At 43.2% G+C, this 27,529-nt stretch overlaps 1 protein-coding gene across 2 annotated transcripts; it reads right to left on the bottom strand.

Moving 5' to 3' along the window:
* Window positions 1-66: 66 nt before the first annotated feature.
* Window positions 67-27,529, bottom strand: LOC148029778 (uncharacterized). 2 transcript variants are annotated; one of them, XM_087686101.1, is made up of 20 exons: window positions 26,234-27,529; window positions 25,995-26,150; window positions 25,817-25,900; window positions 25,398-25,517; window positions 25,185-25,298; window positions 24,968-25,060; window positions 24,795-24,884; window positions 24,638-24,708; window positions 24,459-24,533; window positions 24,287-24,374; window positions 24,003-24,061; window positions 23,827-23,890; window positions 23,651-23,716; window positions 23,388-23,573; window positions 23,212-23,316; window positions 22,277-22,512; window positions 21,891-21,960; window positions 5,344-5,409; window positions 5,206-5,256; window positions 67-5,115 (listed from the first exon to the last, which is right to left on the bottom strand). In XM_087686101.1, exons 1-20 carry the CDS (start codon window positions 26,873-26,875, stop codon window positions 2,290-2,292), a joined length of 5,262 nt encoding a protein of 1,753 aa, XP_087542227.1. In that variant the 5' UTR covers window positions 26,876-27,529; the 3' UTR covers window positions 67-2,289. The 2 variants fall into 2 exon arrangements, with proteins under 2 accessions (XP_087542227.1, XP_087542228.1); XM_087686102.1 differs by having other exon boundaries at window positions 71-5,115; window positions 25,995-26,121; window positions 26,234-26,361.

Genomic DNA, 27,529 nt, shown 5'->3' on the forward strand with positions numbered 1-27,529 from the left:
GAGATGACGGATATGGGACTTCTTCATTTCTTTCTGGGTCAAGATCTATCAGACTCCGAGGGGGATCTTTATTTCCCAGTAGCGGTATGTACAAGAGCTCTTGACTGTGTGAGATGGAGGGAAAAAAAGTCTCTTACAACTCCTTTGGACCCGATTTAAAAGGCTATAGCTCATTCCAATTCTCCTTTGGCAGATGCTACCCATTATAGACAGATGGTTGGCTCCTTGATCTGGCTTCTTAATACTCGTGTTGACTTATATTATGTTGTCGGTGTGTTAGCCGTGTTCATGAGTGAACCCAAGATGGTGCAAGCTACTCAGAGGATTTTGTGGTTGCTACAAAGGACTCCTGATCCAAGGATCTATTATCTTGCTAGTAATACAAGTGCTACAGACTTGGTACTTACAGGCTGGAGTGATTCCGATTGGGTTGGCAATGTGGATCATCGGAGGTCCACGACCGATTATTGCTTTAGCTTGGGTTCTGGTGCTATATCATGGAGCAACAAGAAGCGACCCACAATTGCACTCTCTTCGACCGAGACAGGGTATCGGGCAACGTCTTCCACTATATGTGAGACAGTGTGGCTTCACAAGCTGTTGGAAAAGCTTGGTTGCCTGCAAACAGGTTCTACTATTCTCCAATGCAACAATGAGAGTTGCATTTCCTTGGCCAAGAATCCTGTGTTTCATGCTCGGATGAAGCATATTGAGATCCAATACCATTTCATTCGAGAGGAAATTCTAGATGAGATGATTTCCCTGGTCTACTGCAAGACAGAGGACGATCTTGTAGACTTGTTTACCAAGGCGCTTCCCCAAGCTTTACTGCGACAGCACTCCAGATCCCTTAGCCTTTTGCCATGTCCAAGATGGGGTGTTAGAGCTGGATAACTGAACATTCCTTGGACAGGCAGGAGCAGTAGGAGCAGTCAGAGCAAGTAACGTATGGCAGGCGCAACAGGAGCAGGTGACACATGGCAGGCAGCAGCAGTTTTTCAGGTCGGACAGCACTGCTATAAGTCAGCTGCAGCTGACCTGGTATTTTTTCATCATTTCTCGCTGGCCTATTTATTGGCCCTGATTTCTGCAGTCCTCACATTTGTACTCCCAGATTTCAAGCTGCAGACCACACGTGGAGACTACCCTTGGGGCTGACGGAGACAGATCTTTGAGGTGGAGACATACAGCATTCTTCACTGCAGATTTTCTGTGTTTCACTCTCTTTCTCTCTGTTCACTCTTTGTTATTCGCTTTAGCATTGCTTCACCCTGACATCCACTCCACTCTTGTATCATTGGAATTTGAATCGCATCCATTTAGAGAGAGGGAGACTGAAGGTATTAGTGGTTCATCACACACTTCATCACTTGTGTAGTTGTATGGTACATTTCATATTTTGAGTTATAGATTTCATTCCCTGTTCATTCATTCTCTGAGTTCATGTTCTCCTTTTCACTATTCATTCTTCACAATGTTCAGCAGTTGTGCTCTTTCTCTTCCATTGCTTTGCTAATTCTCACATAGCATTCCTCCTCTCCTATTTTTATAGAAATTCCCAATACACCTCATAATGTGGTCAAAATTCATAGCATACCCCTCTATCCTTGGTATAGAAATAGATAAACTAGGCAAAATAGAAATTTTGTAATTTCCCAAACAAATTCTACCCTCTGTTTGGACTATATTTCCAGACACCTTAACCATAACCAGTCCATAGACCAGATCCAAGATAAACTAGGCAAAACAGAAATTTTGTAATTTCCCTAAAAACTTCTACCCTCTGTTTGGACTATATTTCCAGACCTTAACCATAACCAGTCCATAGACCAGATCCTTGTCTCTTCGTATCTTGGCTGCATTCCTTTAAAAGATTATAGCTCTTTATTCTAACTGTGGGGCAAAGTGTCCCTTTTGAGCCAGGGAAACAAAGAGAAGCTATAAAAAGGAGCAAAGAAGAATTTCAACTCCGAAACTCCAACTTCATTACATTGGAGATAGGTTTGACAAGCTTCATGCTTTGCATAGTGATACAAGCAGGGCAAACTTGGACATAGTCAATACCTTTGCAAGGTAGCAAAGAACAAGAATTACTGTAGCATGACTTCCTGAATGTACTTTAAACTTGTATAGGTCACCATTTACACTTACATCACATGTACACTTACACCAGACCCCTTAGAAGAAGCAGATGTCGGACACTCTTTGGAATGTTGGAAGCACAAGGAATTAATCCTGGAGTACTCCACTCATGCCTAGTGGCAAGTCGCAAGTGGCACGCAGATGGTGTCAGCTCTCTTTAACATGATCTACTATCTTGCCCAAGTTCTCAAAGGAAAGTTTCACATCCAGTAGAAACTCCTTAATATCTACAACATATTCTGCCAGCATCCCACTTTCTTCTTTTGAGCAGTCTGCAGCATCTGCCTTGTCTTCTGCAAACTTGCTGTGTGCCACAAGCATCTGATTTTCCTTCAACTCATGTAATGAACTCTTACTTTTATACCCCTTCATTTGCTCCTCCAACTCTCTTTCTTCATCCGCCACTTTTTTATATTCTGCAGTTAACAGCTCAAACTCTGCGCTACCTTCAGCTTCAGCTTCTAGTAGAGCTTCTTTCTCTTTCTTTGTCTCTTCCATTTCAGCCTCTGCCTCCTGTAACGTGGAGATAGCTGCCTCCAAATCTACCTGAGAAAACATCAGGGCTGTATCTATTTTGTCAATCTGCCCCCTTAACTGCTCGATGTCAGCCCTAACTGTCTCCAACTTCTCATGCAAACTGTCTACAACAGACCGCAGAGTAGCTTTTTCTTCTTGCCCCCGTAGCAACTGCAGCATTGACATAGAGGTTTGCCCTGTCGCAAGCTCAAATATACCCTCCTCTGAAACCTGAAGTCTTTCCTTAAGGTTTTCTGACTCCAGGAGTGTTAGCTCTTCCTCTTTAAGAAGCTCATCAAGACAAAGAACAAGCTTCTCTTTTTCACCTTCCAAGTTGTTCACCTCCGCCTCTTTCTCCAGAACAACATTATTAAGGTTTTGCAAATGCTCATGCAACCTCTCTTCACGTGAGAACCAAGCCCGTTTTGCAGATGATAGCCTATTGAGTACTAGCTTTATGGCATTAACTTTGTTCTCTGCTTGTTTCAATTTAAACTGAACCATGTTGAGACTGTTTTCTACCTCTTCCTCATCATCACTTTCAATCTTCAGAATGCCAGATGAAGAGTCCCTGGAAGTGTCCAGATTCCAAAATATTTGGTTGCTTGAGTAGAGCATCTTTTTGTCAACAATTGTGGAGAGTTCTGTAATTTTCGCCTCCAAAAGTTCAAGCTTGGATTCAGCATCAGAAATGCCATCTTGGAGCATTTTGTCTTTTGAAGACAAAAGCCGACGTGCATCATCAAGCCTTTCCTGCAACACCTTTTGATCTTGCATCCAGGTACTCTTCTCTACACTAGAAAGAAGGCACACATCATCTCTAGCCTGTTCAGCATCCTTCAATCTTAGTTTTGTGTCTTCCAAACCCATGCACAAATCATGCGCTTTTTGTTCTGCTTCTTGTAATCGTATTCTTGTGTGTTCCAGATCTGTGCATATAGCTTGCACTTTCTGCTCACTTTCATCCATATCCAAAAGCATTGCCAACATCTGTGAAACTATCCTGTCAACTGCTGTCTCCAGCGAATCCCTTTCTAGTTTAAACTCACTTGTGGAAGCCATTACCTTTTCAAATAAATGTTTTATGCCATCAGTGCTTCTTTCAATCCACTGCATCATTCCCGAAACTGTTCCATCTATAACTTGGAGAAGTGAAGTAAGATTTTCCACACATCTGAGAAGAGAAGTTAATTCCTGGCATACTATCTGATCATTCTCCTCATTTTCCTTTTCCTGCAGTTTCAGATTACTTAATGACAGTGGTACTGACTGCAAAGCATTCCTCAGCTCCTGGATCTCTGCTTCCTTCCCTTCCATTTCAATTTGGTGGAACAGATGAAGCTCCACCTCAGTGGAGCTCTTTTCTGCGAGAGCGGACTGGTATATGGCACTGATTCTAGCATTGTCATCCTGCGAATCTTTTAGTTCTTTCAAGAGGACTTCAATTTCTGATGCTCTTGCATGTGTGTCTTCAAGACTCTCTTGCCCTTTGTCTTTGTCATGGAACATTCCACCATCTACTGCACACTGTGATGATGGTGGTGCAGAATCTTTCAGATTACTTAAGGACAGTTGTGCTGCCTGCAAGGCACTCCTCAGCTCCTGGATCTCTGCATCCTTCCCTTCCATCACAGTTTGGTGGAACAGATGAAACTCCACCTCTGTGGAGCTCTTTTCTGACTGAGCAGACTGATATGTGGCACTGATTCTAGCATTTTCATCCTGCAAATCTTGTAGTTCTTTCAAGAGGACTTCAATTTCTGATGCTCTCGCATGTGTGTCTTCAAGACTTTCTTCACATTTGTCCTTGTCATGGAGCATTGCACCGTCTACTGCATGCCGTGATGATGGTGACACAGAGTCTAGATGGTAAGGATCCACGTTCCTTTTCATTTTTTCTCCATCTTGACTGTCTGTGCTTTTATTACTTAGGGCCATGATCCTTATAGTCTCCTCAGCCGCCTGTAAAGCATTCTTTAAACTGTAAATCTCTACCTCTTTTTCTGAGTCAGCCTTTTCAACCATGTTGCATAGTTTAGCATTCTCTTCCTCCAGATTTTTATGAGCATTATGAATTCCTGGCTCTTCCTCTTTGTGATGACTCACAGCATGTAATGTTTTCTCAGCATGCTGCAAAGCAATCCTCAACTCATTTATCTGCCCCTCCTTCTCCTCCTTTGTCATATTCCACTCGTTCTTGAATTCTTTGATCAGTGCATCTTTTTCAGACAATGCAGATTGGTACATTCCACATAACCTAGCATTTTCATCATGCAATTCTTTCAATCCTTTCTGCAATGCTTCGATTTCTCCTGTCAAAAGAGAAACACGCTCACGGGCCTCGAATTCACCCTTCGTTGCTGCAGCAACTGCTTCTCGCATTGCTATTAGCTCTGCCTGCATTGAAGCAACAGCTTCAACGGTTTCAATCTGCTTTTCCAACCTGGATCGATCAACCTGTACCTCAAAACAACTTCAAAGTTAAGCTGAAACCACAGGCATAGAGCATTCTACCTTTTCAAATTTATCATTTGGCTTGCCAATTACCTCGAGTTGCAGCAAGTCACTCTCTTTATTCCCACAATCTGAGTCTATTGGCTGTTTCAGATACACCCAGCATATTAGGTCAGATCACAATTCTGAAAGCATGCTTGAAAGCAAACATTCAAAGGTGATTCCCTCAACCTGAGCATTTTCCAAGCTTCCAGAATCTTGCTCGTGCATCAACTTCCAGTCCAGTGCTTCTAAAAGCTGTAAGAAAACAAATTTTAAAGGCTCTCTCTTTTTTTTTCGTAAAGCTCTCTCTCTCTCTCTCTCTCTCTCTCTCTCTCTCTCTCTCTCTCTCTCTCTCTCTCTCTCTCTCCGTAAAAGGTAATTGTATTAATTACGAAAAAAAGGTACAAGTTTACATGATTACATGATTACAAAATACACGAGGGCCCTAGGCCAACGTGTGTAAAATCCCAGTACTAATCCACGAAAAAGGTTACACAAATCATGGCAAAGACCCAGAGGCAATTGCCATATGCCAGGGAAGCAAGTCCTCCCGAGAGAGCAAATCTGAGTGCCGAACGAGATCTATCTGCCAATGCAAGAGACCTTTAAGCCGGGCAACGTGTCTCGGTACATTAGAGGCCGAATCAAAGAGAAAGGCATTCCGTGTGGTCCAAATGTGCTAGCATCCCTAGTATCTGAAAAAGTAGAATAAGATCTTCATATGCAACTGTGGCGGTGTGGGGTAGTTTGGGCGCACAAAAACCCAATCGAAAGGAGTTAGTGAGGATCCCACCACTGCGCGCCAAACTTGTGACAAGAGTGACCAGATATTCTTGGCGAGCGGGCAAGAAAGAAATCGATGTCGGGCCGATTCCACAATAGTGGTACAGAAGAAACAATTGCCATTCGAGATTCTACACTTGGAAAGGGCCAAGGCAAGAGGAAGACCACCGATCATTACCCGCCAGAGAAAGACCTTGCATTTGAAAGGTGTCTTATTCAACCAGCCCTCCATCACAGTTGCCTTCCACCATGACTACGATTTCCACAATCCCCATACAGTATTAGCTTTCACACCCAGCCATTGATGATCTTTAATGAGAAGATGATACACCTGATTAGCAGAGGCCTTTTCCAGACTCAACCGGTCTGCAAGGTCCCAGTCCTGCCAAGGACGATCCACAGCCAAGGCAAGAAAGGGTTGCCTACCCCAAAGCACCGACAAAAGCTGTTCCCATAAATCATGGTATCCGCGCGGGATCCTGAAAAGTCTCTTGGCAATACGAAACAATGCGAGGACATTGCGAGTGGCAAGGGTAGCATCCGCAACCGAAGTCACACCCAAACGGGCCATGCGGTTAAATCTTGGTCTAAGCTGATGTTTGTCTTCCCATGAAAGTAATCTCGAGACTGCCAACAATTCCAGTTGAAAGGAGTTAGCATGCAAGCGGTCCCCCACTAGATGCCAATGCACCTTTTGGAGCACCACTTTCCTGGAGCCGACCAAATGCAGTAACAGAGAGGAAGAGGGGCTGGAAAATCGAGAGTCTGCATTAAGGACATGCAACCAGGAGCCCCGAAGTCAGATATTACCATGGCGTAGCCCGCTGTCCTCAAGAAAATAACTCTCTCTCTCTCTCTCTCTCTCTCTCTCTCTCTCTCTCTCTCTCTCTCTCTCTCTCTCTCTCTCTCTCTCTCTCTCTCTCTCTCTCTCTCTCTCTCTCTCTCTCTCTCTCTCTCTCTCTCTACCTTCAAACAACATTTAGAAAACTCACTGTCACCATCATGTGCAGAACATGAAATTATTGAATTAATAACCCACCTATTGTCTTTTCTAACTTGATTCCATTATTGAAGAACTTTGGGCACACTTCTATGGCAGAGATAATGGATGCCTTAAAGACCATATTTCGAACATTATTTGCACAAAAACAAGTTAGCTCTTGGGAGACAAACTCCCCTCCCTTATTGGAACACAAGGTCTTGAGTTTCTTGCAAGACTTGTTCTCCTAAAAGATCAACTAATCCTTAAAATGTGAGAATGCTTCAGACTTCAAGGCCAAAAAATAAGCCTATGTCATCTTGCTAAAATCATCAATAATAAGCATAAAATATCAAGTCCCCTTAAGGGACTCCCTCCTTATGGGTTTGCATGTCTGTTGAAACAAGCTTCAAGGGCTCCTTAGTCCATCTCTATGCCGCTTGCTATGAATGCAAGATACATATGCATAGTTACATGGAACGGGGAACGGGACCCACGGGAACGGGGGGAACGTCCAAGGTGGGGGAACGGGAACGAGGGGAACGGCACATGTCTTAAGTGCCCCAAATATGCCTTGCATGACCAAGTTGCCCCAAAGAATGTCCCTCTAATTGCCCCAATACCCCTCAATGTTCCAAATTGACTCGATTACCCCCATAGCTCCAAATTGCTTTGAATTGCCCCAATTATTCTAGTTTCCCTTGAAATTAGACAATATAAATGGATGATTACCTTGGAATTGAGAATAGGCTGAAATTTGATTGTGATTTGCAAGAGTTCATAATGCATCAAATTTGAACTTTGCATGGACTCCTGATTGGCTTGTGGATTGTCTTGACACTTTGAATATTCAAGAGAGAGAGAGAGAGAGAGAGAGAGAGATTAGTGTGTGCACATTAGGCGATGGACATGAGTGAACATTTGGTAGAAGGAGTGTGATACGAACAAAAAGAGAAAACGAGGAAAAATGTAAATTTCTGGTCAACAGGCCTGGAACGGCCGTTCCAAATAGGGAACGGCCTTGGGAACGGCAGGGAACGTTCCCTGGCCGTTTCACCTCCTCCAAGGGTCTGGAACGCGTTAAACCGTTCCTACAGGCCGGAATGTCCGTTCCCTGTTTCTATGTACACATGGTGGATGGTTCATTCCAATCTCCAGCATTCCACGTACCGGTTGACCATGAGCAGTCTTTTGAAGATACTCGTAGTTGAGGTGGCCGAATCAAGCATGCCAAAGCTCGGTTTGAGTTTGTAAAGAAAGAAGAAGAAAAGAAAAGGTAGAAAAAGACCGCATCTTGTAGACTCTATTCTCCTCATGTCCTGCACAAAGAACTTGTTGAGATACGCCATCAAGAACTTGAAATGAGTTTTTATTATCAAACTTAACTGTCAAACCAAGAGCATATATCTTGCTCACTGAAAGGAGATGATACCCTAGACTTGGCACATAGAGCATCTTTGATGTGTGGGGCTCGCTGCATTAGTGGCCGTTGGAGGGACATCCTCTATCACCTCTTGATGGAGAAAGGCGGCCAATGAAAGAGCAGCCACCGCTGCCCCCGAGTCCTTTGTAGTCTTATCCTTCTTGGTGCCCTTGTTCTTGTTGGGAAAATCTTTCTTCCACTAATTTGTCTAGCCTTAGATGTGGCAAGTAGACTCCTTGGCTTTGTCTTGTTTGGACTTCTTGTCCTTCTTTTTCTTATTGTTGTTCTTCCCCTTCAATTGGGAAGACCGGTCAAAGCCCTCGACCCGAGAGCGTTTTGACCTTTGAGTTGTTCCTCTTGCTCCAAGATCTAGCTCATTCACCAAGAGTTTGTCAATATGAATATACCCCTCAAGAGAATGGCATATTGGAGCAGAAGAATCACAATAAGTTCAAGATGGCACGGACTAGGATAGGGAGCATCGACAAACATCTCAATGTCTATGGGCCAAAGCAGTAGCCACCGCTATCCACGTCCTTAATTAATCCCCTATCTTGGCCGTGGTTGGCATGACCCCTTTTGAGGCTTGCTTTGGACAAAAGCCGAATGTCTCTTATTTCAAGGTATTTGGATGTGATATCTATGTTCACATCCCAAAGAAGGGGGAAGTTTAAGGCGGCTTCCAAGAAACAGGTGTTTGTGGAACATAACTCGCAGTCCGAAGGATACCAACTTTATGATCCTGCTTCTTGGGAGGTATACACAAATCGAGATGTTTGGTTCATGGAGTTTCCAACTACACACGGGTTGTTGAGCATCCCCTTCTTGGAGATCCAAGTGACGATTGGGCACCTGCTCCAATGCCTTATGAGCCTTTGCCTATTGCGGCTCCATCTCAATGGAGGAGGAGATTGCTTCACCATCGGATTCACCCATTGAGTCAGCCCTAATTGATCTTCCAGAGACTTCGAAAGAGGAGTGCAGTGAGGGGAGTATCGGCCTCCTTGTTGGGCTCATGATTCACTCTGTGATTTAAGGAAGGATTGAGAAAGTCCTTGAGGAGTGGCAACGGCAAGATAGTCTATGTTGTTCTCAGAAGAACCAAGTATATTCCGCCGAGCTTGTTTATACTAAATACCATTTGATAACCTATACCATAGTGTAAGAAACCTACCTCCGTGAAGGAGATTTTGCAATCACAACATTGAAAGAAGGCTATGGAGCACGAGTTCGATGCTATTGAACAAAATGGCACTTGGGATCTTGTGCCTAGGCCTGTTCATAGGAAGGTGATTGGTGTTATATGGGTCTTTAAGACCAAAAATCATAGTAAAGGTACTCTGGATAAGCACAAGGCATGGCTCATTGCAAGGGCTTCTCACAACGGCCAAAGGTAGATTTCCATAACACCTTTGCGCTTACAGCTCGGATGGCTACCATTAGGGTTGTTCTTGCCTTAGCCAGCCATATAAGATGGCTAGTTTATCAGATTGACGTGAAGTCTGTCTTTCTAAATGGTGATTTGAAGGAGGAGATCTATGTTGAGCAGCACACTAGCTTGTCCTCATCAAATGGATAGGTGTACAGGTTGAAAAAGGCCCTTTACGACCTCAAACAAGCTCCATGTGCTCGAAACGAGAAAATAGACTCGTTATTCCAAGGGAAGTTGAAATATCGGCATTCCTCTTCCAATCCCTAGTTGTATGTCCATACCTCGGTTGGAGAGCACGCATTGTTCATGCTTTATGTAGATGATCTTTATCTTGACAAGTGACCATGCCCAGAAGGTCAAGTAGACAAAGGTGGCCACTAGCACTCCATGAGGTGTTCGAAATGACGGGTATGAACCTTCTCCATTTCTTTTTAGGTCATAAGATTTACCAGACTCCAAGGGGAATTTTCATCTCCCAGTTGCGATATGTGCAGGAACTTTTGGCCACGTTTGAGATGGAGGATGTAAGGTCATTTCTACTCCTATGGATCCGAACTGGAAGGCCCATGCAGATTCACCAACACGACGGATGCTTCTCACTATAGGCAATCGATTGGGTCCTTCATTTGGCTTCTTAACACTCGGGTTGATTTGTACTTTCCAATAGGTTTGTTGACCGAGTTCATAAGTGAACCTAAGGTGGTTCATTGAAAGGATGCTATGAGGATTTTGCGGTTCTTGAGGGAGACCCCTGATCTTGATATTCATTGTCCAACAAGTACTAGCAATTCGGTTTTGGTTCTTACAGCTAAACAGATTCAAATTGGGCTGGAGATGTTGACCACCGAAAGGTCAACAACAAGATACTGCTTTACTTTGGCTGCAAGTGTTATCTCACGGAGTAGCAAGCAGCAGCCCACAATTGCATTTTCTTCCGTAGAGACAAAGTATAGAGCGACGTTTTCTACCACATCTGTCATGAGGACGTGTATTTTTGAAACCTCAATCAATATGTGGATTAATTTTTAATCACATGATTAAGTAAATGTTACACATGTGAGGTGCAATTGGGGTTAGAGTAAATTTACGAGCTTGAGACCCAAGAAAATCATGAGATGTCAAAGGCAAAAGTTGCTATAAGTTATGGTGCACAGGTATTTGGTGGTATCTGGTGACAATTGTTGGCCTAGGTCATTCATTTGGCCATAAGTGTTAGTTGGTGACACTAGCGATGTGGTGTTTAATGGTATCTAACACCGATTTAATGATCAAAGATGACACAGAGAGACTCGGGAGTGAAAGATGCCTAGCCAATTTAATCATTGGTCAATCAAATAATTTTTTTAGGTACCGAAATAATTATTAAATTAATTTTCAGTAATTAAAGGCTGAAAATTAATATTTAATGGTAAACCATGTTGGAAAAACCATTTGGGAAGACTGCCACTTGGCAAACTTGCTCATACAGGTTGGTAAAAGGCTGAAGAAGAGGAAAAACGAGATCATTCTTGATGTAGCAAATGTGGGACAGCTGTGAGTAGCCATGGCCAACCTATTTTCAGCCATTGAAGCCAACCATGAGTGAGTTTTGAGGAGGCAATTGCAAATTCGGACCCTCCACAGTTGGGCGATTGCATTCAGGTACAAGGTGACAGCTGATTTGGATGTCTCAGTTGTAGGCAACAGCATTTGATGCTGTTGTGGCAGGGCAGCAGCTGCATTTGACTGATTTTCAGTCATTCTTCACGACAAAACTCTGAATTTTCTTTCTTTGCAACTTTTTCTCTCATCTCCCAGCCATTTCACAGCCTTCCTCCAAAGATCTCAGCATTTAGACCCTAAGAGACTGAGAAATTGTAAATTTCTCTGCTGTACACCTAAATTACAACAAAAATTAGGGTTTAGTAGCAGTCTCGGGAAGCGTGCCAAAAATTGGAAGCTCCAAAACTTGGATTTATCAAGGCTAAAGGTGAATTTCAGCTAAATTCGAGTGGAGGAGCCATTGAATTTGGGGCATTTCCATCGTCTATGAAGTGGGTGAAGGCCAATTAAGTGCACGAATCAAGGGGCAAATCAAATTGAAGACTTGCTAGTCACTTTGGACAGCAAGGGGAGTTTGGATTGCGAAGGGGATTAGAAGAATCCATTGTAAATCAACTTCTTCTTCAATAAAGCTAAAGAAATACCAAAAGGGGTGCCAATTTTGGGGCCAATAGGGTGTGCATTGTCCAAGATCAATAGGTAAATTTGTATTTTCAGATTTGAGTTTATTGTTTGCTACTGTAATTAAGTTGTAATTAGGGATTTACCACCCATCCACAGAAAGAAGGCTAGTTACAACATGTGAGTCTATGTGGCTTTGGTAAATACTAAGAGAGCTTGGCTATCTTTAGATATATCCTATGACCCTTCATTGCAAAAATGAGAGTTGCATTGCTTTGGCACAAAACCCTATGTTTCATGCTAGGTCGAAGCACATTGAGATACAATACCGTCTCATTTGAGAGAAAATCTTAGATGAGACTATTGATGTAGTTTCTTGCAAGACAGAGGATAATCCGGCAAACTTGCTTACGAAATCGCTTCCTCAAGTTGTTCTCTGACAACACTCCAAATCCCCAAGTCTTATGTTGTATCCAAGATTTGAGAGGGGGTGTTAGAGATTATCCAGCAGCCATTGTCTCTCGAAGGAGTAGACTGACGAGGAGATGGTATCAAACAATCACAAGCTCTCGATGGAGTGGACTACAGATCCATAGGTCGTGAAAGCCACTGTACCTGAAAATAAGTGGGAGAAGGTTGCCGTTGGCATTGCGACGATCTCCAGGAGGTCATAGTGCCAATCGATCCTCCATGTGCTCGAAAGGACTTAGTGCGCATTGGATGCATCTTATTGCCTTGAGCACAATACTCTGATAGCCAATGAAGAACGATCTCTGTGGCCCAAAAAGGAGAGGTGGTACAAGAAGTACCTGGTGGAAAATGCATGTACTCTGAGGGAGTGGGGAGCAAGGGTCGAAGTCGGCAAGCATCGATGGTGTGTCTGGTGATGCCACAATAGGAGCACCCAGTAGTCTGGACATCTATTGGTAAAGAAGCCATGGATACCAATGTGCCTTGTTGAAGAAGGAAGAGGTCAGCCACCATGAACCACGAACCGCAATGTCCGCCTTAAGGGGTGTGAGGGCAGTGTGAAGTACGAACCGCAATGTCCGCTTCAAGGGGTGGGAGGGTAGTGGAAGGGCTGAAAGTGAGTTGTCCATGGGAGGAGGATGCAACCAGCAGTAAGAGGTTGCAACCAGTAGAAAAACGCAAGTGAGGAGAGAAAAATACTAAAAACGCAGGGAATAGGAGAGAGAAAGACTAAAAACGCAGGCAAGACAACTTGCAAGAGAGAGAAAGACTAAAAACACAAGCAGCAGAAGAGAGAAAGACTAAAAACGCAGGCAAGACAGTCTGCAAGAGAGAGAAAGACAAAGACTAAAAACGCAAGCAAGACAATCTGTAAGAGAGAGAAATACTGAAAACGTAAGTAGCAGAACTGTGATGACATAGCAGGTTGTACAACAGCAGGTCTGCACAGGAACAACAGTCGCCTGACTGAAATCAACTTCAAGCTGCGTGAAGAGGGCTGGAAATCAAGCACCAACTAATGGAGACAGCAATGGACAGCTTCGGCTGAGATGTCCTCAACGGGGTGTGGACAACAAGCCAAAACACCTAAAATCTGCAAAAACGTAAGAGGTTGCAACCAGTAGAAAAACGCAAGTGAGGAGAGAAAAAGACTAAAAACGTAGACAGGACAGCTTGCAGGAGAGAGAAAGACTAAAAACGCAGGGAGTAGGAGAGAAAGACTAAAAACGCAGACAAGACAGCTTGCAAGAGAGAGAAAGACTAAAAGCACAAGCAACGGAAGAGAGAAAGACTAAAAACGCAGGCAGGACAGTCTGCAAGAAAGAGAAAGACTAAAAACGCAAGCAAGACAGCCTGCAAGAGAGAGAAATACTGAAAACGTAGGCAGTAAACTGCGATGACGTGGCAAATTGTACAGTAGCAAGTCTGCACAGGAACAACATCACTCACATGACTGAAATCAACTCCAAACTGCGTGAAGAGGGCCGGAAATCAAGCGCCAACTAATGGAGACAGCAATGGACAGCTTCGGCTCAGATGTCCTCCGCGAATGGGGTGTGGGCAACAAGCCGAAAAACCTAAAATCTGCAAAAACGAGATTTTGATGTAGCGGAAGAAGAAGAGAAGTGGATGCCGAACCCGCCACCAATCTTTGCCTTTACTGGAGTGGAGGATCTTTGCCGCTGTTTGAGCAGATCCAGCTCTGATACCATGTCAAAAGATAACGTACCAGCAAGATAGTAGGGTTGGCGAGGAGGAACACGGAGTGAACTCGGCAAACATGGAGAAGAGAAGAGAAGAGAGAAGGGTTAGCGAGGAGGAACACAGAGTGAACTCGGCAAACATGGAGAAGAGAAGAGAAGAGAGAAGAAACTCTGATAAACGGAATGATGAAGATCTAAATCATGGAGTGAATGTGATGCAAGGAAACATGGGTGCCGTAGCACAAGGAAGATGATGAAGACAGCCACGAATCACGAACCGCAATGTCCTCCTGAAGGGGTGTGAGGGTAATGGAGAGGCTGGAGAGAAGAGGTGACGGACTGAATGAATCAGCCATAAGGAATGAATGAGAGAGTGGCCTATAAATAGGCATAGTTAGTCTAGGATGGCGCCCCTTTTTGGGGCTACAAACCCTAAACGCAAAACGCAAAAACGCAAACTGCGGGTCAAGAGTGAAGGGTTTCTCAACACATGTGGCCAGTCTGTATTCAGAGTCTGAGAAATTCAGTCCGTCAGTGTGAGGTTCTCTGAGAGAGAGACACACATACACCCTCTAGTACATATTCTGCCCTAATTATACAGTATCCAGCATTCATCTTCAGAGTTTCTTTCTCCCCCTCTCTCTCTTTCTCTTCTGCATTCTATTTTCTGTTCAGCCTGTGGATCTGCTTCTGCATTGCAACATTCTGACATCATATCAAAGCTGTGGTGGGCTGCCATAAAGGCGAACAGATCTGAAGGAGTTTCAGTGCATGAAAGGGGTAGCATTTCAGCATAGAGGTGTGAGCAAGAGGGGTACACATCAGGCTATTGCTGGAGCGGGCTGGAGAGCACATCATGAGGAAAACTGCTGCTTTTTCAGACCAGGAGGGCAGCCTAAACTTGCAGTTTGTCAGGAAGAGGAAGCTGAATTATCAAGGATCAAAGACGAATTTTGAGTTTCAGTGCATGAAAGGGGCAGCATTTCAGCATAGAACTGTGAGCAAGAGGGGTACACATCAGGCTGTTGCTGGAGCGGGCTGCAGAGTGAATCATGAGGAGGAAAACTGCTGCTTTTTCAGACCAGGAGGGCAGCCTAGACTTGCAATTTATCAGGAAGAGGAAGCTGAATTATCAAGGATCAAAGACGAATTTTGAGTTTTCATTGCCTCAGGTAATGAAGGAGACCCAATGATCAACCAAGAGAGAGTCCTAGCCAAGTGTGTTTTCAGAATCTAAGGGCTACCTGTGAAGTGCACCATTCTACAAGCAGGAGCAGGATGTCTACTGATTCAGACATGGAGTTCCATGCCCTGATGGAGAGATATATATGGTCCCCATTCTACATGTGTTTCCTCATGATCAAAAGCTAGATGGAGACAACTTCAACATTTGGAAGGTGATGATGGAGGAATTAGCTCATTTTAAACAGCCCCAAAACTCAAAATGCTACAAAGTTTCTATGTCCCATAAGTAAACAGCCAAATGAATAGAGGTTTGTTTTTTAGAGCAGATATGTGTGATCCGTACATTGTGTTGCGCAGGACCAACTTCAATTGGGTAAGAAATATTGACCATCAAAGGTCTACTAAGGGCTATTGCTTCATGTTAGGTTTGTGTTTGTATTGCGCAAATGAACCAAATTTTGATTTGGCAAAAAATATTGATCATCAAAGGTCGATTAAGGGCTATTGCTTCATGTTGGGTTTGTGTGTTGCTTCATGGAACAACAAGAAGCAACTCACTATGGCCTGCGTGACAACTACAATTGCATAGCTATTGCTCAAAACCTGATGTTTCATGCACGGACCAAGCAGATCAAATCCAATATCATGATATTTGGAGAAGATATTGGACGATACAATCCCAATAGACCCAATAGACTATTGTAAGATTGAAAGCAATTTGGCAAACGTTTTCACCAAGGCTCTTCCTTAGGCCTGAGCACATCTTCACTCCAAATCCTTTAGTCTCGTGACCCATCCAAGATCTAAGAGGTTCATCTCAAGTTTGTGTTAGTTCATGGGCAATTGTGTCAATTTCTGGACATGTGGTAGTACTTTTGCATAATTAGACAATATTAGCCAGCATTTATGACCAATTGGCCATTTCCAACAAGGCGAATGTAGCATTTTATTGATCATTTAAAATTATTTTGTTTGGACGGCCCAATTTTCAAAGTCTAACCTAGTTGCATTTGTCTTGTGTTTATTGTATGCATGTGTGGTCAATCTATATGTAAATAGTCTATGAGAGATTCAATCGGTTAGTGTACATGTATGTCTATACAACAATAACAAATGGTGCTCAAAATACTTGAATGAACCACCAAAAATATTCCACAACTCTAGCTCTAGATCATGACTCCCAAGCCTAAAAGCATCTAATGACAAAGAAATACAAAGTCGATATCAAATCATATCCAAACCTAGATCACATAAAGTGGGAATACCTAGATCTTGATGGCTATCATGGACAGCCCTACAAAAGCACATCGTGACCATGGATTCCCCACCAACCCTAGATCATGACTCCCAAACCAAAAACATCTAGAAGAAACACCAATAGGATGTTGATCATACTCAAACCTAGAACACATAAAGTGGGAATACCATTTGTTGAGATACCAAAGTCAATAAGTTCATTGCATTACATTAATTCGTATGTTGGTCTCCATTTACAACCACAAAAAGGCTTTATTTTGTATCGTTGATTAGTGTCTAGGCACCACCCTAGACAGTTTGTTGACTCATGTGTCTATAAATAGGGCATCTCACCTTCACTCTTCACCAGATTCTTCTCTCCTCAACACTCTCTATTGTTCACACCCCAAAATAGTGGACATCTTAGACTTAGTTCATGGATCTTAATTTGGGAAGATAGACAAGCTGAGCCCTATCCCTTGTCTTGTAGGTCATCACACTTGTTGCAAATTTCAGCCATTGACTCCCCTCTGTAGTGGGTTGTCCAGCCCTTGCAATTGCTACCCCGTCTCCATTTGTTAGCTTGCCTATTCTAGTCATGTCAATTTGTCATCTCGTTGCGAGCTCCTGTCAGAGTCTGACAAGTTTAACGGAGACATGGGAGCTCTCGCATTTTAGTGTGCATCTCTTTTGTTTTAGGCACATTTGTTGTGCATTTCCTCAGTCTGTCCTTTGGTTTACACCCCTTGTTAGTGTCTCTCTGCTCCACGATTATCTAGGATGCTATGTCATCATTTTTCCCATTTTACTGCGCAATCGGACTGCATTTATTGCAGCTGCATGCATTTTAGTAACAAGTCAGCCATATTTTTAGCAGTCGACTAGATTTGGTGGTTTCTTGCTGTTTATAGCAGCCACCTCTCACTTGATCTACACATTTTTCTACAAGTTATGCACACTTTATCTCTAATACTCATTTGGTGGTTTCTTGCTGTTTATAGCAGCCACCTCTCACTTGACCTACACATTCTTCTACAAGTTATGCACACTTTATCTCTGATACTCATCGACTTTGGTGCTGCCATCTTCATCAACCTGATCTGCCCTCACTCACATTGTGGGCTGCGTGCAAGGACTGATCAGACCTCCCTTTGTATTCAGCATTCATTTTCAATCAGTGCAAATTTCTTCCTACTTCCTGTTGTCTCTCTCTTCCCTTCTCACTATGTTCGTGCTCCTTCACTCTCACATGGTATCATCGCCTAATGTGTGACACAATTGACCCCCAACACCTTGAAGAGGCGACCACCCAACTTTCAAAACATAGGTCGTATCCTTGAATTTACTGCACAGACGCCTTCCTTTGCTTGAGGTGACCAGCTTTCAGCCTAGGCAACAAGTTTTTCCCATCAATCGACAGCTTTTTGGCTGCAAATGCAGGTTTTCTCCTCCACACAATAGGTTTTCTTCTAGCAACAATCTCTTGCAGCAAGCGACAGCATATTTACCCCAAGTGGCACATCTACGCGCCTACTGTAGCTGATTTCCTCTTGTTCCCATGCTGTTGACAGCCAAATGCAGCTTTTCCAGGTGATTGCAAGTTCTCAAAGATGTCTCATAACCAGATTTTTCGACTTTGATGACTCAAGAGGATGAGGTCTCTCATCATTCCTTTGAGATGGAGAGATCATTGTGCTAGTCTGCGCAAAGATCCAGAAAAACGAAGGTCACCGAGTCTGATTGTACGAGAACCTTCTCCTCTTTCCTCCATGTTTCTCACAAGTCTCAACACCATGGTCTTAAGATGCCCCCAATAGCACCCTCTGTACAAGTGCCCATGCTTCCTTCTTTGCCTAAGGAGGACCGTTTTCTCCTTCCTCAAATGAAACCAAACACACTAAAGAAACCAAACCCATCTAGCAACAACTCCCTAAAAGGAACAAGTTTTGCACACACTACTAGAGACCAAGCCATGTGGATGAGAAGTGTCATACTAAGACCCAAGGTCTCCCAACCAAGCAACCACAACAAGCTGCAATTGTCTCCAATCCCCATGGACAATCGAGTGGGGCTACCCCTCCCCCTGATGTCCCATCTACTCCTCCTGGCACACATGCCACTAGACGTGGCACACGGACATTCTCATCCGCCCCCGCCTTAAAATACTCCTAAAGGTTTGTGTGATTGATCCACTAACACCACTCCTATCTGTTGAGAAACCATTTCTTCAAGTTACACAATCCATTTAGGGTTTCGCACTGACAGCCCCAAAAGGGGCTAGTATCCACATTTTGGCCACATTTTCAATAGGCGACCACACAGTCATACACCACCCGACAACTTATTCCTATAAATAGCAATAACTTCATTCATCCCTCTCTCCCTCTTCAGTCATTCTTCACCACCTTCTTCAGTCACCACCACCACTTCCCTTCTCTCAGCAGCCCCTTCCACTACCCTCGTACCCCTTCAAGAGGACATTGCGGTTCGTGGCTCGTGGCTACCTTCACCCTTCCTCTTCTGCTTTAGATGCCCTGTTCCAGCATCAAGCCTTACGTTTGGAGCATCTTCCACCTAGCGTCACCATCCTCTGCTTGGTGTCAACACCCTTCTCCCTTAAGCTCCACCTTCACTTGCATTTTTCAATCCGGAGGTCTTCTCCTTGCTTGGCATCATCTCTAGCTTGGCATCAACATCCTAGCCTCTGGCGACATTCTCTATTACAGAGCATCAGTGATTTTATCACTCGTCTATCACAATGTCTACTGAGACCTACGTTTTTACAACCTCTCTATTCCTCCATCACCACTCGTCTATCACAGGGGTTGCTGGGACCTACGTTTTTACAACCTCGCTCCTCCTCCATCACCTAGCGTCAATTGTCTGTCACACAGGCTACTGGAACCTGCATTTTTGCAGCCCGGCTCATCCTCCATCATCCAGTGCCATCATTATCCACCTAGCATTAGCATCTAGGCTGCTCTCCCTACGTTTGACAGCTCTAATAATCTAGGATTTGCGCTTTGCAAAGGTCACTCCCCAACATCAAAGAACTACGGTTCACTCCCTCAATAGCTATCCTTCACCTTCCAGTGATTACTTCGATAGCCCACCACTTGAAGGACTGCACTTCGCTCCCTTCACTATGCAGATTCCCATAGATGTTACAGCCTGATTCAGACAAGACATTGCACTTATCTTCTGAGCTTTGGCTTTGCTGTATCAACTTTTCTTCTCATAGCATGATTCAGTGCATCATCACCATGTTCTTCTTGTGATCTTGAGTTTCTCTTATCTCTCAATGTTTGCCATACACAGTCTATATTACCCCCCGCAAACCCTGCTGTCTTTTTGACACTGTCACATTCTTTGCATCCATTCCAGGGTCTCCTGAACCCCCATCTACGATCATTTTTCCACCTAGGACCAATTCCCCACTCAACATGAGTTTCATTCGCAAAGACTGATAATGGTCATGCGTGATGGTAACCACATACTTAGGCTAGCACCCTTAGGGTACTATTAGGGTAGCTAGTGTAGCGTTTACTTAACACTCTTAGTTCCTTAGGCTAATGAGTCGGACCCATAGGCTACTATGTCCTTAGGCTACTTAAGCTTTAGGATTTTCTTCATTTGTCCCATTGCATTCACACACTCACTTGTTCGCATATCTCCTTTTTTCCTTTTAGCTTTACTTTTTGTTTTATTCCCCTTTGAAGCATCTCACTTCGAAGCTTTTGTTTTTAAATATTCTAATCTCTTTTGCATGGTTTTATAGTTCAATCTAGGACTAACATGCAAGTTTGCACCGGTCCTTCCTAGACTAAAGACATTGGAAGTTCACCATTTCTTTGTGGTTTCATCTTCCTTGGAAACTTGCTCTTCTACCAACATGGAGACTTCCCCTCCTGAGGTGGATCTTATGACATCTCTTGATGCTATCACAACAATAGCTTCACCCTAGCTCCCCCAACTGGGGTGCTTCATCCACGTCCTTCATTAAGGTTCTTGACACCACACAAAGACCGACGTATACATCTCATTGTCCAAAGCACCCTTGAGTGGATCCTAAGTTGTCACCATCGACGATTCTATTACCGCCATGCCACATGCAACCTTCAATGCTACACCTAACCTTCCAAAGATTGGTTTGCAAAACCTATGAGCACTACAGCAAACATGTAATGAACCATCTCAATAGTCATCACACTTAAGGGGATTGTGCCGAAGACTTCCTCATTGAATGTTTTCCCAAACTAGATTCTAAATTCTGCGTTCACAGCCATCTAGAGTTATATATCACATATTCATTTAGGAATATGGAAATTCAAGATGTCTTCTATGGAGGACATTGACCTGCTTGAGGAGGAGCTTACCAAAGGACCCCTTCTTCATCACATTCCTTTGTTTTTCATTGTTTGCATTATTGAGGAGTTCAAGATTAATTCACATTTGTCACAAAAACCCTACCAACTTTCCTTTTTATGAGAACTTGGGCTCCTTTCTTCTCAAAAGAAGGTGGTTCAAATGATATATATTCTATCTTTGACATTATGGTTGATAAATTTAACTCAAGTTTCAAGGGAAGATATGGTCCAATAAACCATCCTTCAAACTCCAAGGAAAGAGAAAGGGAATCCTAGCCTACAAGATAAGCCCACCATACATCAATGCCAAACAGCCCACTATACACGTGTTATGAAATGTTGTAAGCAAAATTTTACTGCAAAACCTTGCATTAAGTTGCAAACATAAGATATAAAGATTGCTGATTGCCTTATTTGCTGCAAGAACTTAGAATATATTACCAAAAAAACCACACATTGCCTCACCTACATGACTCGATGGCTTTATGCCATCTATCCTTAAATAATGCTAATATGTATGGTGACCATCTATCTGGGCCTATGTTTACTAGCTTCTTCCTTGGACTGTGTCCACTGCTGTATTGAAGGCTTCAACACATGCACAAAGTTGTTTTAAAGAAAGAACGCTTCTCCTTGCACTATGTTCGACAGCAAGTTGAAAGCCTGCTAGTCTATGTGCTACAAAGGAAATAAGAGAATCTAGCAGAACTTTGAGTTCTACAAGCTGGATATTTTGCTTCTTTGCACTTTTCAAAGAAATTGCTACATCTGAATGGGGAAAGAACGTGTGAAAAATGGGCAGTATTTTCTCTCACATATTGCAAGTGATAAATAAAAGTGGCTTTTTTTTAAAATTGAATGTTAAGTGAAATTATCTGGCATCTTTGTCTATATCTTATTCTCTCACTTGTTTGCAAATGTGAATCCTCAACATGAAGGATCCACTTAAGCAAAAACAAAACATATGCATCCTTTTGCACCATAAACAAGCTACCTGATCTCGCAAAATTGATATCTCTTCAGCCATCATATCACGCTCACCAGCCTCATAGAAATCTTGGAACCTGGAACAATGAGCAAGTATTAAGACCTAGCTTGATAACTTAAATTGGTAAGTTTCTTCAGCAAAGGATCTAATCCAGCAATGCAGGAGGGATGCACTTCCCACAACTGGCATTAAAGTTAGTGGGCTGGAGTTCTGCAGGCTAGCACCAGTGAGTATAGCATTAGCATACTAGGTTGTGTATGTGGACATGTGAACCTTTAACACACAGCTGGAGTCCAATCTGCAGTCAGTGAGCACCTGTTTCCAAAAGGAGAGCTTTCTGATAGACACTTCGTTTTTATCTTTCAAAAGCTGGGATTTCATGCACATTATACCTGCGTAACTCTTCAAGCAAACGTATGTTCTCCATGGCGAACCGAGTTACTTCAGGATTGCGTTCAAGCCTTGTCCTCAGAATATTCACTTCTTCTAGGAGACTATTTCTTTCTTCCATAAGATAGGCATCAGTAGATATAACTCCACCCAAGGCAGCCTCCAAACGTTTAATTTTGTCCTCACGAAAACGCAACATCATTTTGCCACATTGACTATCCTCTTCTCGTTGCTTCACCTTTAACATCCCAAAACCAATGAAGTGTTAGCATCTCAAAACAAATGAAGCATTGAAGGATCTGTTGAAACAAGCATCAAAGAATCTTCCGGAGGAATCAACAAAAATCATGAAGGATTCTAAAGCATAAACCATCATTGCCACATAGAATCAGTTCAGAGAAAATTCAACCAAAAGACTGCAAAATGACATAAATTTTAGAAACCAGCATCTCAAACTGTGGCTGCCACACCTTACTATAAAACACCTAGCTTCCTTCCCCTCAAACTGTTCACTTTTTCAATTAGAGATGAACCCTGTGAGATCCAAGTTAAACTGCATGACAGCTTTTCTATCTTTGTCTGTAAATCCTGGAAAGGTACTCTCATTGGTTAATTCCAAACAAATTAAAAAGAAAGACAGGTTCAGTAAGATATTGATTGCTTCTCTTAGCAGCTTTTGCAATTTGCTTATTGCCACTGTGAAAGTCAACTATTTACAATTATAGTTCTGATTGCACTGTACAGGCTATTGAATCAGAAACTCTTGCAACAGGATTTGTAACAGTGTGAAACACTCGTCCCCACAGCTCCCTCTATACTATCTTCCCACAAAAGAACACATACCCCCACATTTTGGTTATAAGGTTCAAGGATCCTGAAGTTTGGTCGAAACAATTAGCAGTGAAGGAAGACTTGCCATAGCCTGCATTGCACTTACCAGCCGCTTGAACTGCTCTATTTCAGCATGAAGCTGCCTTATTCGCGCCTCTCCAGCTTGTTCTCTTCGAAGAGATCCTGACAATGCATATTCTAATTCCTTTCTCTGCACTCAAACACAGAATATGTTACACAACCCCCTGACAAAACCATAAAGACTAAATGCATGAGAGATACCTTCTTGCTGCTGAAGGTAGGGCTAGCCAGTGCTTTAAGAGAGTCCCAAGCTTCCAAAGAATATGTCGAATGACTGATGTTGGACAGTTCTAACCCATTGACATCACTACCCAGGACACCTTCTGGTAGCATCTCTACACCCCCATGCACCATAGCACCTTGAAGGCGTAGCCTATTGATCTCTTGCTGTTTACAGCACCAAGACTAAGAAACTGATAACATTGGTAAGACAATGTCAAAAGACGTAGAAGTTATATCAAAACCTTCAGTCGTTGGATCTGAAGCCGCAATGCCATCACATCGCCTGAGTTATTTTCATTGATAATTGCCTGAGGGAACAATTCATCAAGCCTATTAGCCAAGAGACCTCTGTACACAAATGTGATGCTAGAAACATCAAGCTACTAGGGCTAAACAACACGATCAAGTAAATCCTCACGTTATTTCGGATGAATTTTGCCCTCTGAGCAAATTTTAATGTGCTTAATGTCTCCATGGCACAGCTGCATAACAAGCAAGGGACCAACATCAGAGAAGCGCAGCTTACAAAATGGATAACCTTCAATTTTAAGATCAGAGAACCTGCAACTACTTGAATTCACAAAAAAAGCTCACCAGTTAGAAGGACTAATATTGGCTATTATAGTTGTCTTGGAGTTACCCCCCAATGAATCCTAGAAAGGAATAAAACATCAAAAATGCATTAGTATGGTAATGTAATTCCCACAATTTAGGATTGGTATAAATCCAGTATCTACTTAGAGGCACGGTGTTCTCGCCAATGTGAGTGAAATACATGAAGCAGGAATGAGTATAAGATTTGTAAGATTCCAGTATCTGGTTAGAGCATACGGTTCTAGCATAGATCCTGAGAAGAAAAGCTTAATTAAGTGGATTACATGAAGCAGGAATGTGAGCTTCGAATCACGGTAAGGTACATGCCGCTGTTTACCATTTGCGATATCAACCAGGCTCATGATGACCAGTCTGCAATACAGAAATTCATGAAACCGGCTTTCCTTTTGTTGCGTTGAACAGTTGAAAACATGTTGATCTTATCTATAAGCTTACCCTAGTGTTGACAATGACTTGTTGATGTTGGCGGCCTCTTTAAGCCTCTCTCCCTCAGCACCTGAGCTCTTTTGCCTGGAAGCACATGGGTCAAATGAATCTCATGACTATCAAAGAGAATCCTCCCTGGGAAGCAATAAAAAGACTTGACAGTAAAAGGTTTTCTAAACAATGCCAACCTTTCAGATCCTGCTAGATCCACCAGATTTAGTCTCCCATAGCGGCTATTTGTCACGGACTGGTTGATCCACTGCAAGGAACAAACAGCATAAGCATGTCTTTTCTGTGCCCTAACTGTAATTCTAGATTAATGGGACAAAAATCATTGTTTTCCACCTTGCTCTCAATGACACAGGTAAACACACTGTGTGACCGGCTACTTTCTCTGTTCATGTTAGTTGCTGCAACTTTCCTGTTGGCAGCACCCTTTGTCCAAAAAGACAAATATTAGTCATGCAATCTCACTGCGCATACTTTTTAAAATACCCTGCACCTGTTATTAGATGCACCTGTAGAAGCAGCCCTATAACATCCTGAACATTCTTTGCTTCAACTTCTAAAAGATTTTCCACATAAACACCCTTTCTGGCATCCTCTCTCATCTGGTCAAAGCAGACAGAAGAATAAGAAGAAAATATGCAGAAATTGTGACTGTTTGAAAGCAAGCAAGCTGAGCAGTTCAGGTGTAACTACAGGTGAGATAGATAAACCTAAAAGCAAGCTAACCTGAAGATTTGCATTTGATGGTTCAAGCAAATCCAATATCTGCTCATTATAAATCTCCAAGAAAGAACATTTGCAAACAAACTTGAGCCGCTCATGTGCACGAGCTTCTTCTTCCTAGTTACCAACCAAACAAAGAGCAGCTGAACATTACATATGTCCATAACCAAGAGTCCTATGAGCTTTGCTATCCACATTAATCTGCCTTCTACCCACCTGGTCAATCCTGGCAAATAGATACTCAAATACCCGAGGCGTCATACCACGATCATTGCTGGGACGATGATCTGCATCTTCAAGATCCCCAAGCATTGTATACGTCTTTCCACTTCCTGTCTGCCTCAGCCAAAGGAAGGGCATTAATTCATTTCATTAAAATGACCCTTTCCTCTCCCATGCATGACATGCGATCTATCTCACTATCAAAACATATGGTCTGAAAAGCCATCAGCAGTACATCTCAACAGTCAACACAACCTAGAAGTTATTGAGAATAATTTTCTGCTCCCTTAGACACTTCCCCTATCAAAACGTGTTATCTGAAAACATGTGGCAGCAGTTTGCTAATCATGCCGAGCAGAAGAGATGTGGCTGGCATATACACATTGGGAAAAAGAAAGGCATAAAACACTCACCTGACCATATGCAAACATACAACTGTTGTAGCCAGCCAGACAGTTATCTACCATTGGCTGACCAGCAACCTTGAATATCTTCTCCTAAAGGAAACAAAATAGTGACTGCTTCAAACAACTGTTCAAATGAAGATTGAGCTAACAGAAGTGCTCAGCAAAGTAAAATACTTTGACCTACCTGCGTAATGGATTCACAGGCCACAATATCAAAAGTAAACCGTGATTCAGGATGCCCAGTCCATGTCAATGCATGAGCACTATCCTGCCGTACACATCTACTTTGACCCTGGGTTGCAAGTTCAGAGCTGTTGAGAGGACGAAGTCGTATGACAACCTGCAGCACAGTGATGTCATCTGAATACTCCATAGATTTACACGTAGCCATACTGAAAGATGTCCTAAGCACAGATAACATGCCTGGACATTATGGTCTTTCCAAAATGTTGGATCCTCCTCAATCTCAAAATGCAACTGGGCGCAAGAATTAGGAATTGGAGCATGAACAGTACATGATCCAATTTGTGCATTGCTTCCAGGACCATACTTCAGTGACCGTGCCACAGGAGTTATTCCAGCCACTAAACCAGTGTCAGGGTCGCAGCTTGAAGTCTGAGGTGTAGCATAGGCATTTCTATGTTCTGAGTAATAATTTCCAGGGCAGGTATCAAGCATGCCAGCTGAAGAAGCTGAAGATCGTGAAGAAACAGTAGTGCATTCTGCATCAAGTTGATTTGGGGGCCGCAGCTTGCTTTCTCTTGCAGTTTTCGCTTTGAGATTGGACTGCTCTGACAAGGGAGCCTTTTCAGGAGATACAGAGGGAAAATTCTCCTGTGATTCAAAAAACGGAGGATCTGGAAGGGGGGTTGAGGACAACCATTTCATTGCATCACGCGGAGTTGACAATAAGTCATTTTTCCCATCAGTAAAGCTATTCCAAGGAACTTCTTGCAAAGGAAAAAGAGGAGGCCGAAAAGCATCTCTTCCTGACGGTTCGGAAGCATCGGCACTGTTATTGGCTGTCTTCTTCGGAGAGCTGCGTGAGAAAATGCGGAGTGGCATCTGATCCAGTATTCCTAATACTATTCCAGCAATGGCAGAGCACCAAACAGGTTCAGTTAAGCAATTTCCCTGCTTTCTGTTCTGCTTAACTGTGCTCCCTACAATGTACTTTGTTCATGCTCCTGTACAGAAGAGACGCACCTGGCTCCTTTACTTTGAACACCTTAGACACCTTCTAGAATTTTCCTGCACTGAGTGGCAAACCTTCCCCCTAGGTTTTGCAATTTCCTGCGTGAAGATGTACAGCTAACCCTTCCTGGAAAGCTGTTGCTTGCAGGTGATCCTCAAACGGACTGCATCAAGCCCTACAATAGGTGTTGGACCTCACAGTCACAGTCCCGTAAGGATGTCTAAAGATCGTGTGCTCCCAACAGAACTGATCGGGAACCTGGAAATTGCAAATTTGCTTGCGCGCCCGTTACTCACACCAAGAAAAGACGGCTGTCTCTCTCGATCTCCTGTTTGTTCTGAAGCATATGCCTGTGTCAAGAGCATGCACGGCGGCGGTCGATCGAAAATGCAGCTACGCGATACACAGAGAGAGAGAGAGAGAGACGGAGACAGAGACAGAGAGAAGGTTCCCGCGCCCTCGCCTTACGCCTCAGTTTGAATGCACCCCCAACGGTCGCCTGAGTCGCACCAAAAGCCATCATC

Source organism: Lygodium microphyllum, chromosome 10 (genome assembly GCF_053477565.2).
Source record: "Lygodium microphyllum isolate KBCC chromosome 10, Lygodium_microphyllum_v1.1.10, whole genome shotgun sequence".
Classification (NCBI taxonomy): domain Eukaryota; kingdom Viridiplantae; phylum Streptophyta; class Polypodiopsida; order Schizaeales; family Lygodiaceae; genus Lygodium; species Lygodium microphyllum.

Coding starts and splice junctions, on each gene's coding strand:
- LOC148029778 (XM_087686101.1), bottom strand. CDS start 26,875: ATGCCACTCCGCATTTTCTCACGCAGCTCTCCGAAGAAGACAGCCAAT. Junction 23,891..24,002: donor AATATTAGTCCTTCTAACTG/GTGAGCTTTTTT, acceptor CTTGTTATGCAG/CTGTGCCATGGAGACATTAA. Junction 22,513..23,211: donor TAGAGCAGTTCAAGCGGCTG/GTAAGTGCAATG, acceptor GGGATGTTAAAG/GTGAAGCAACGAGAAGAGGA.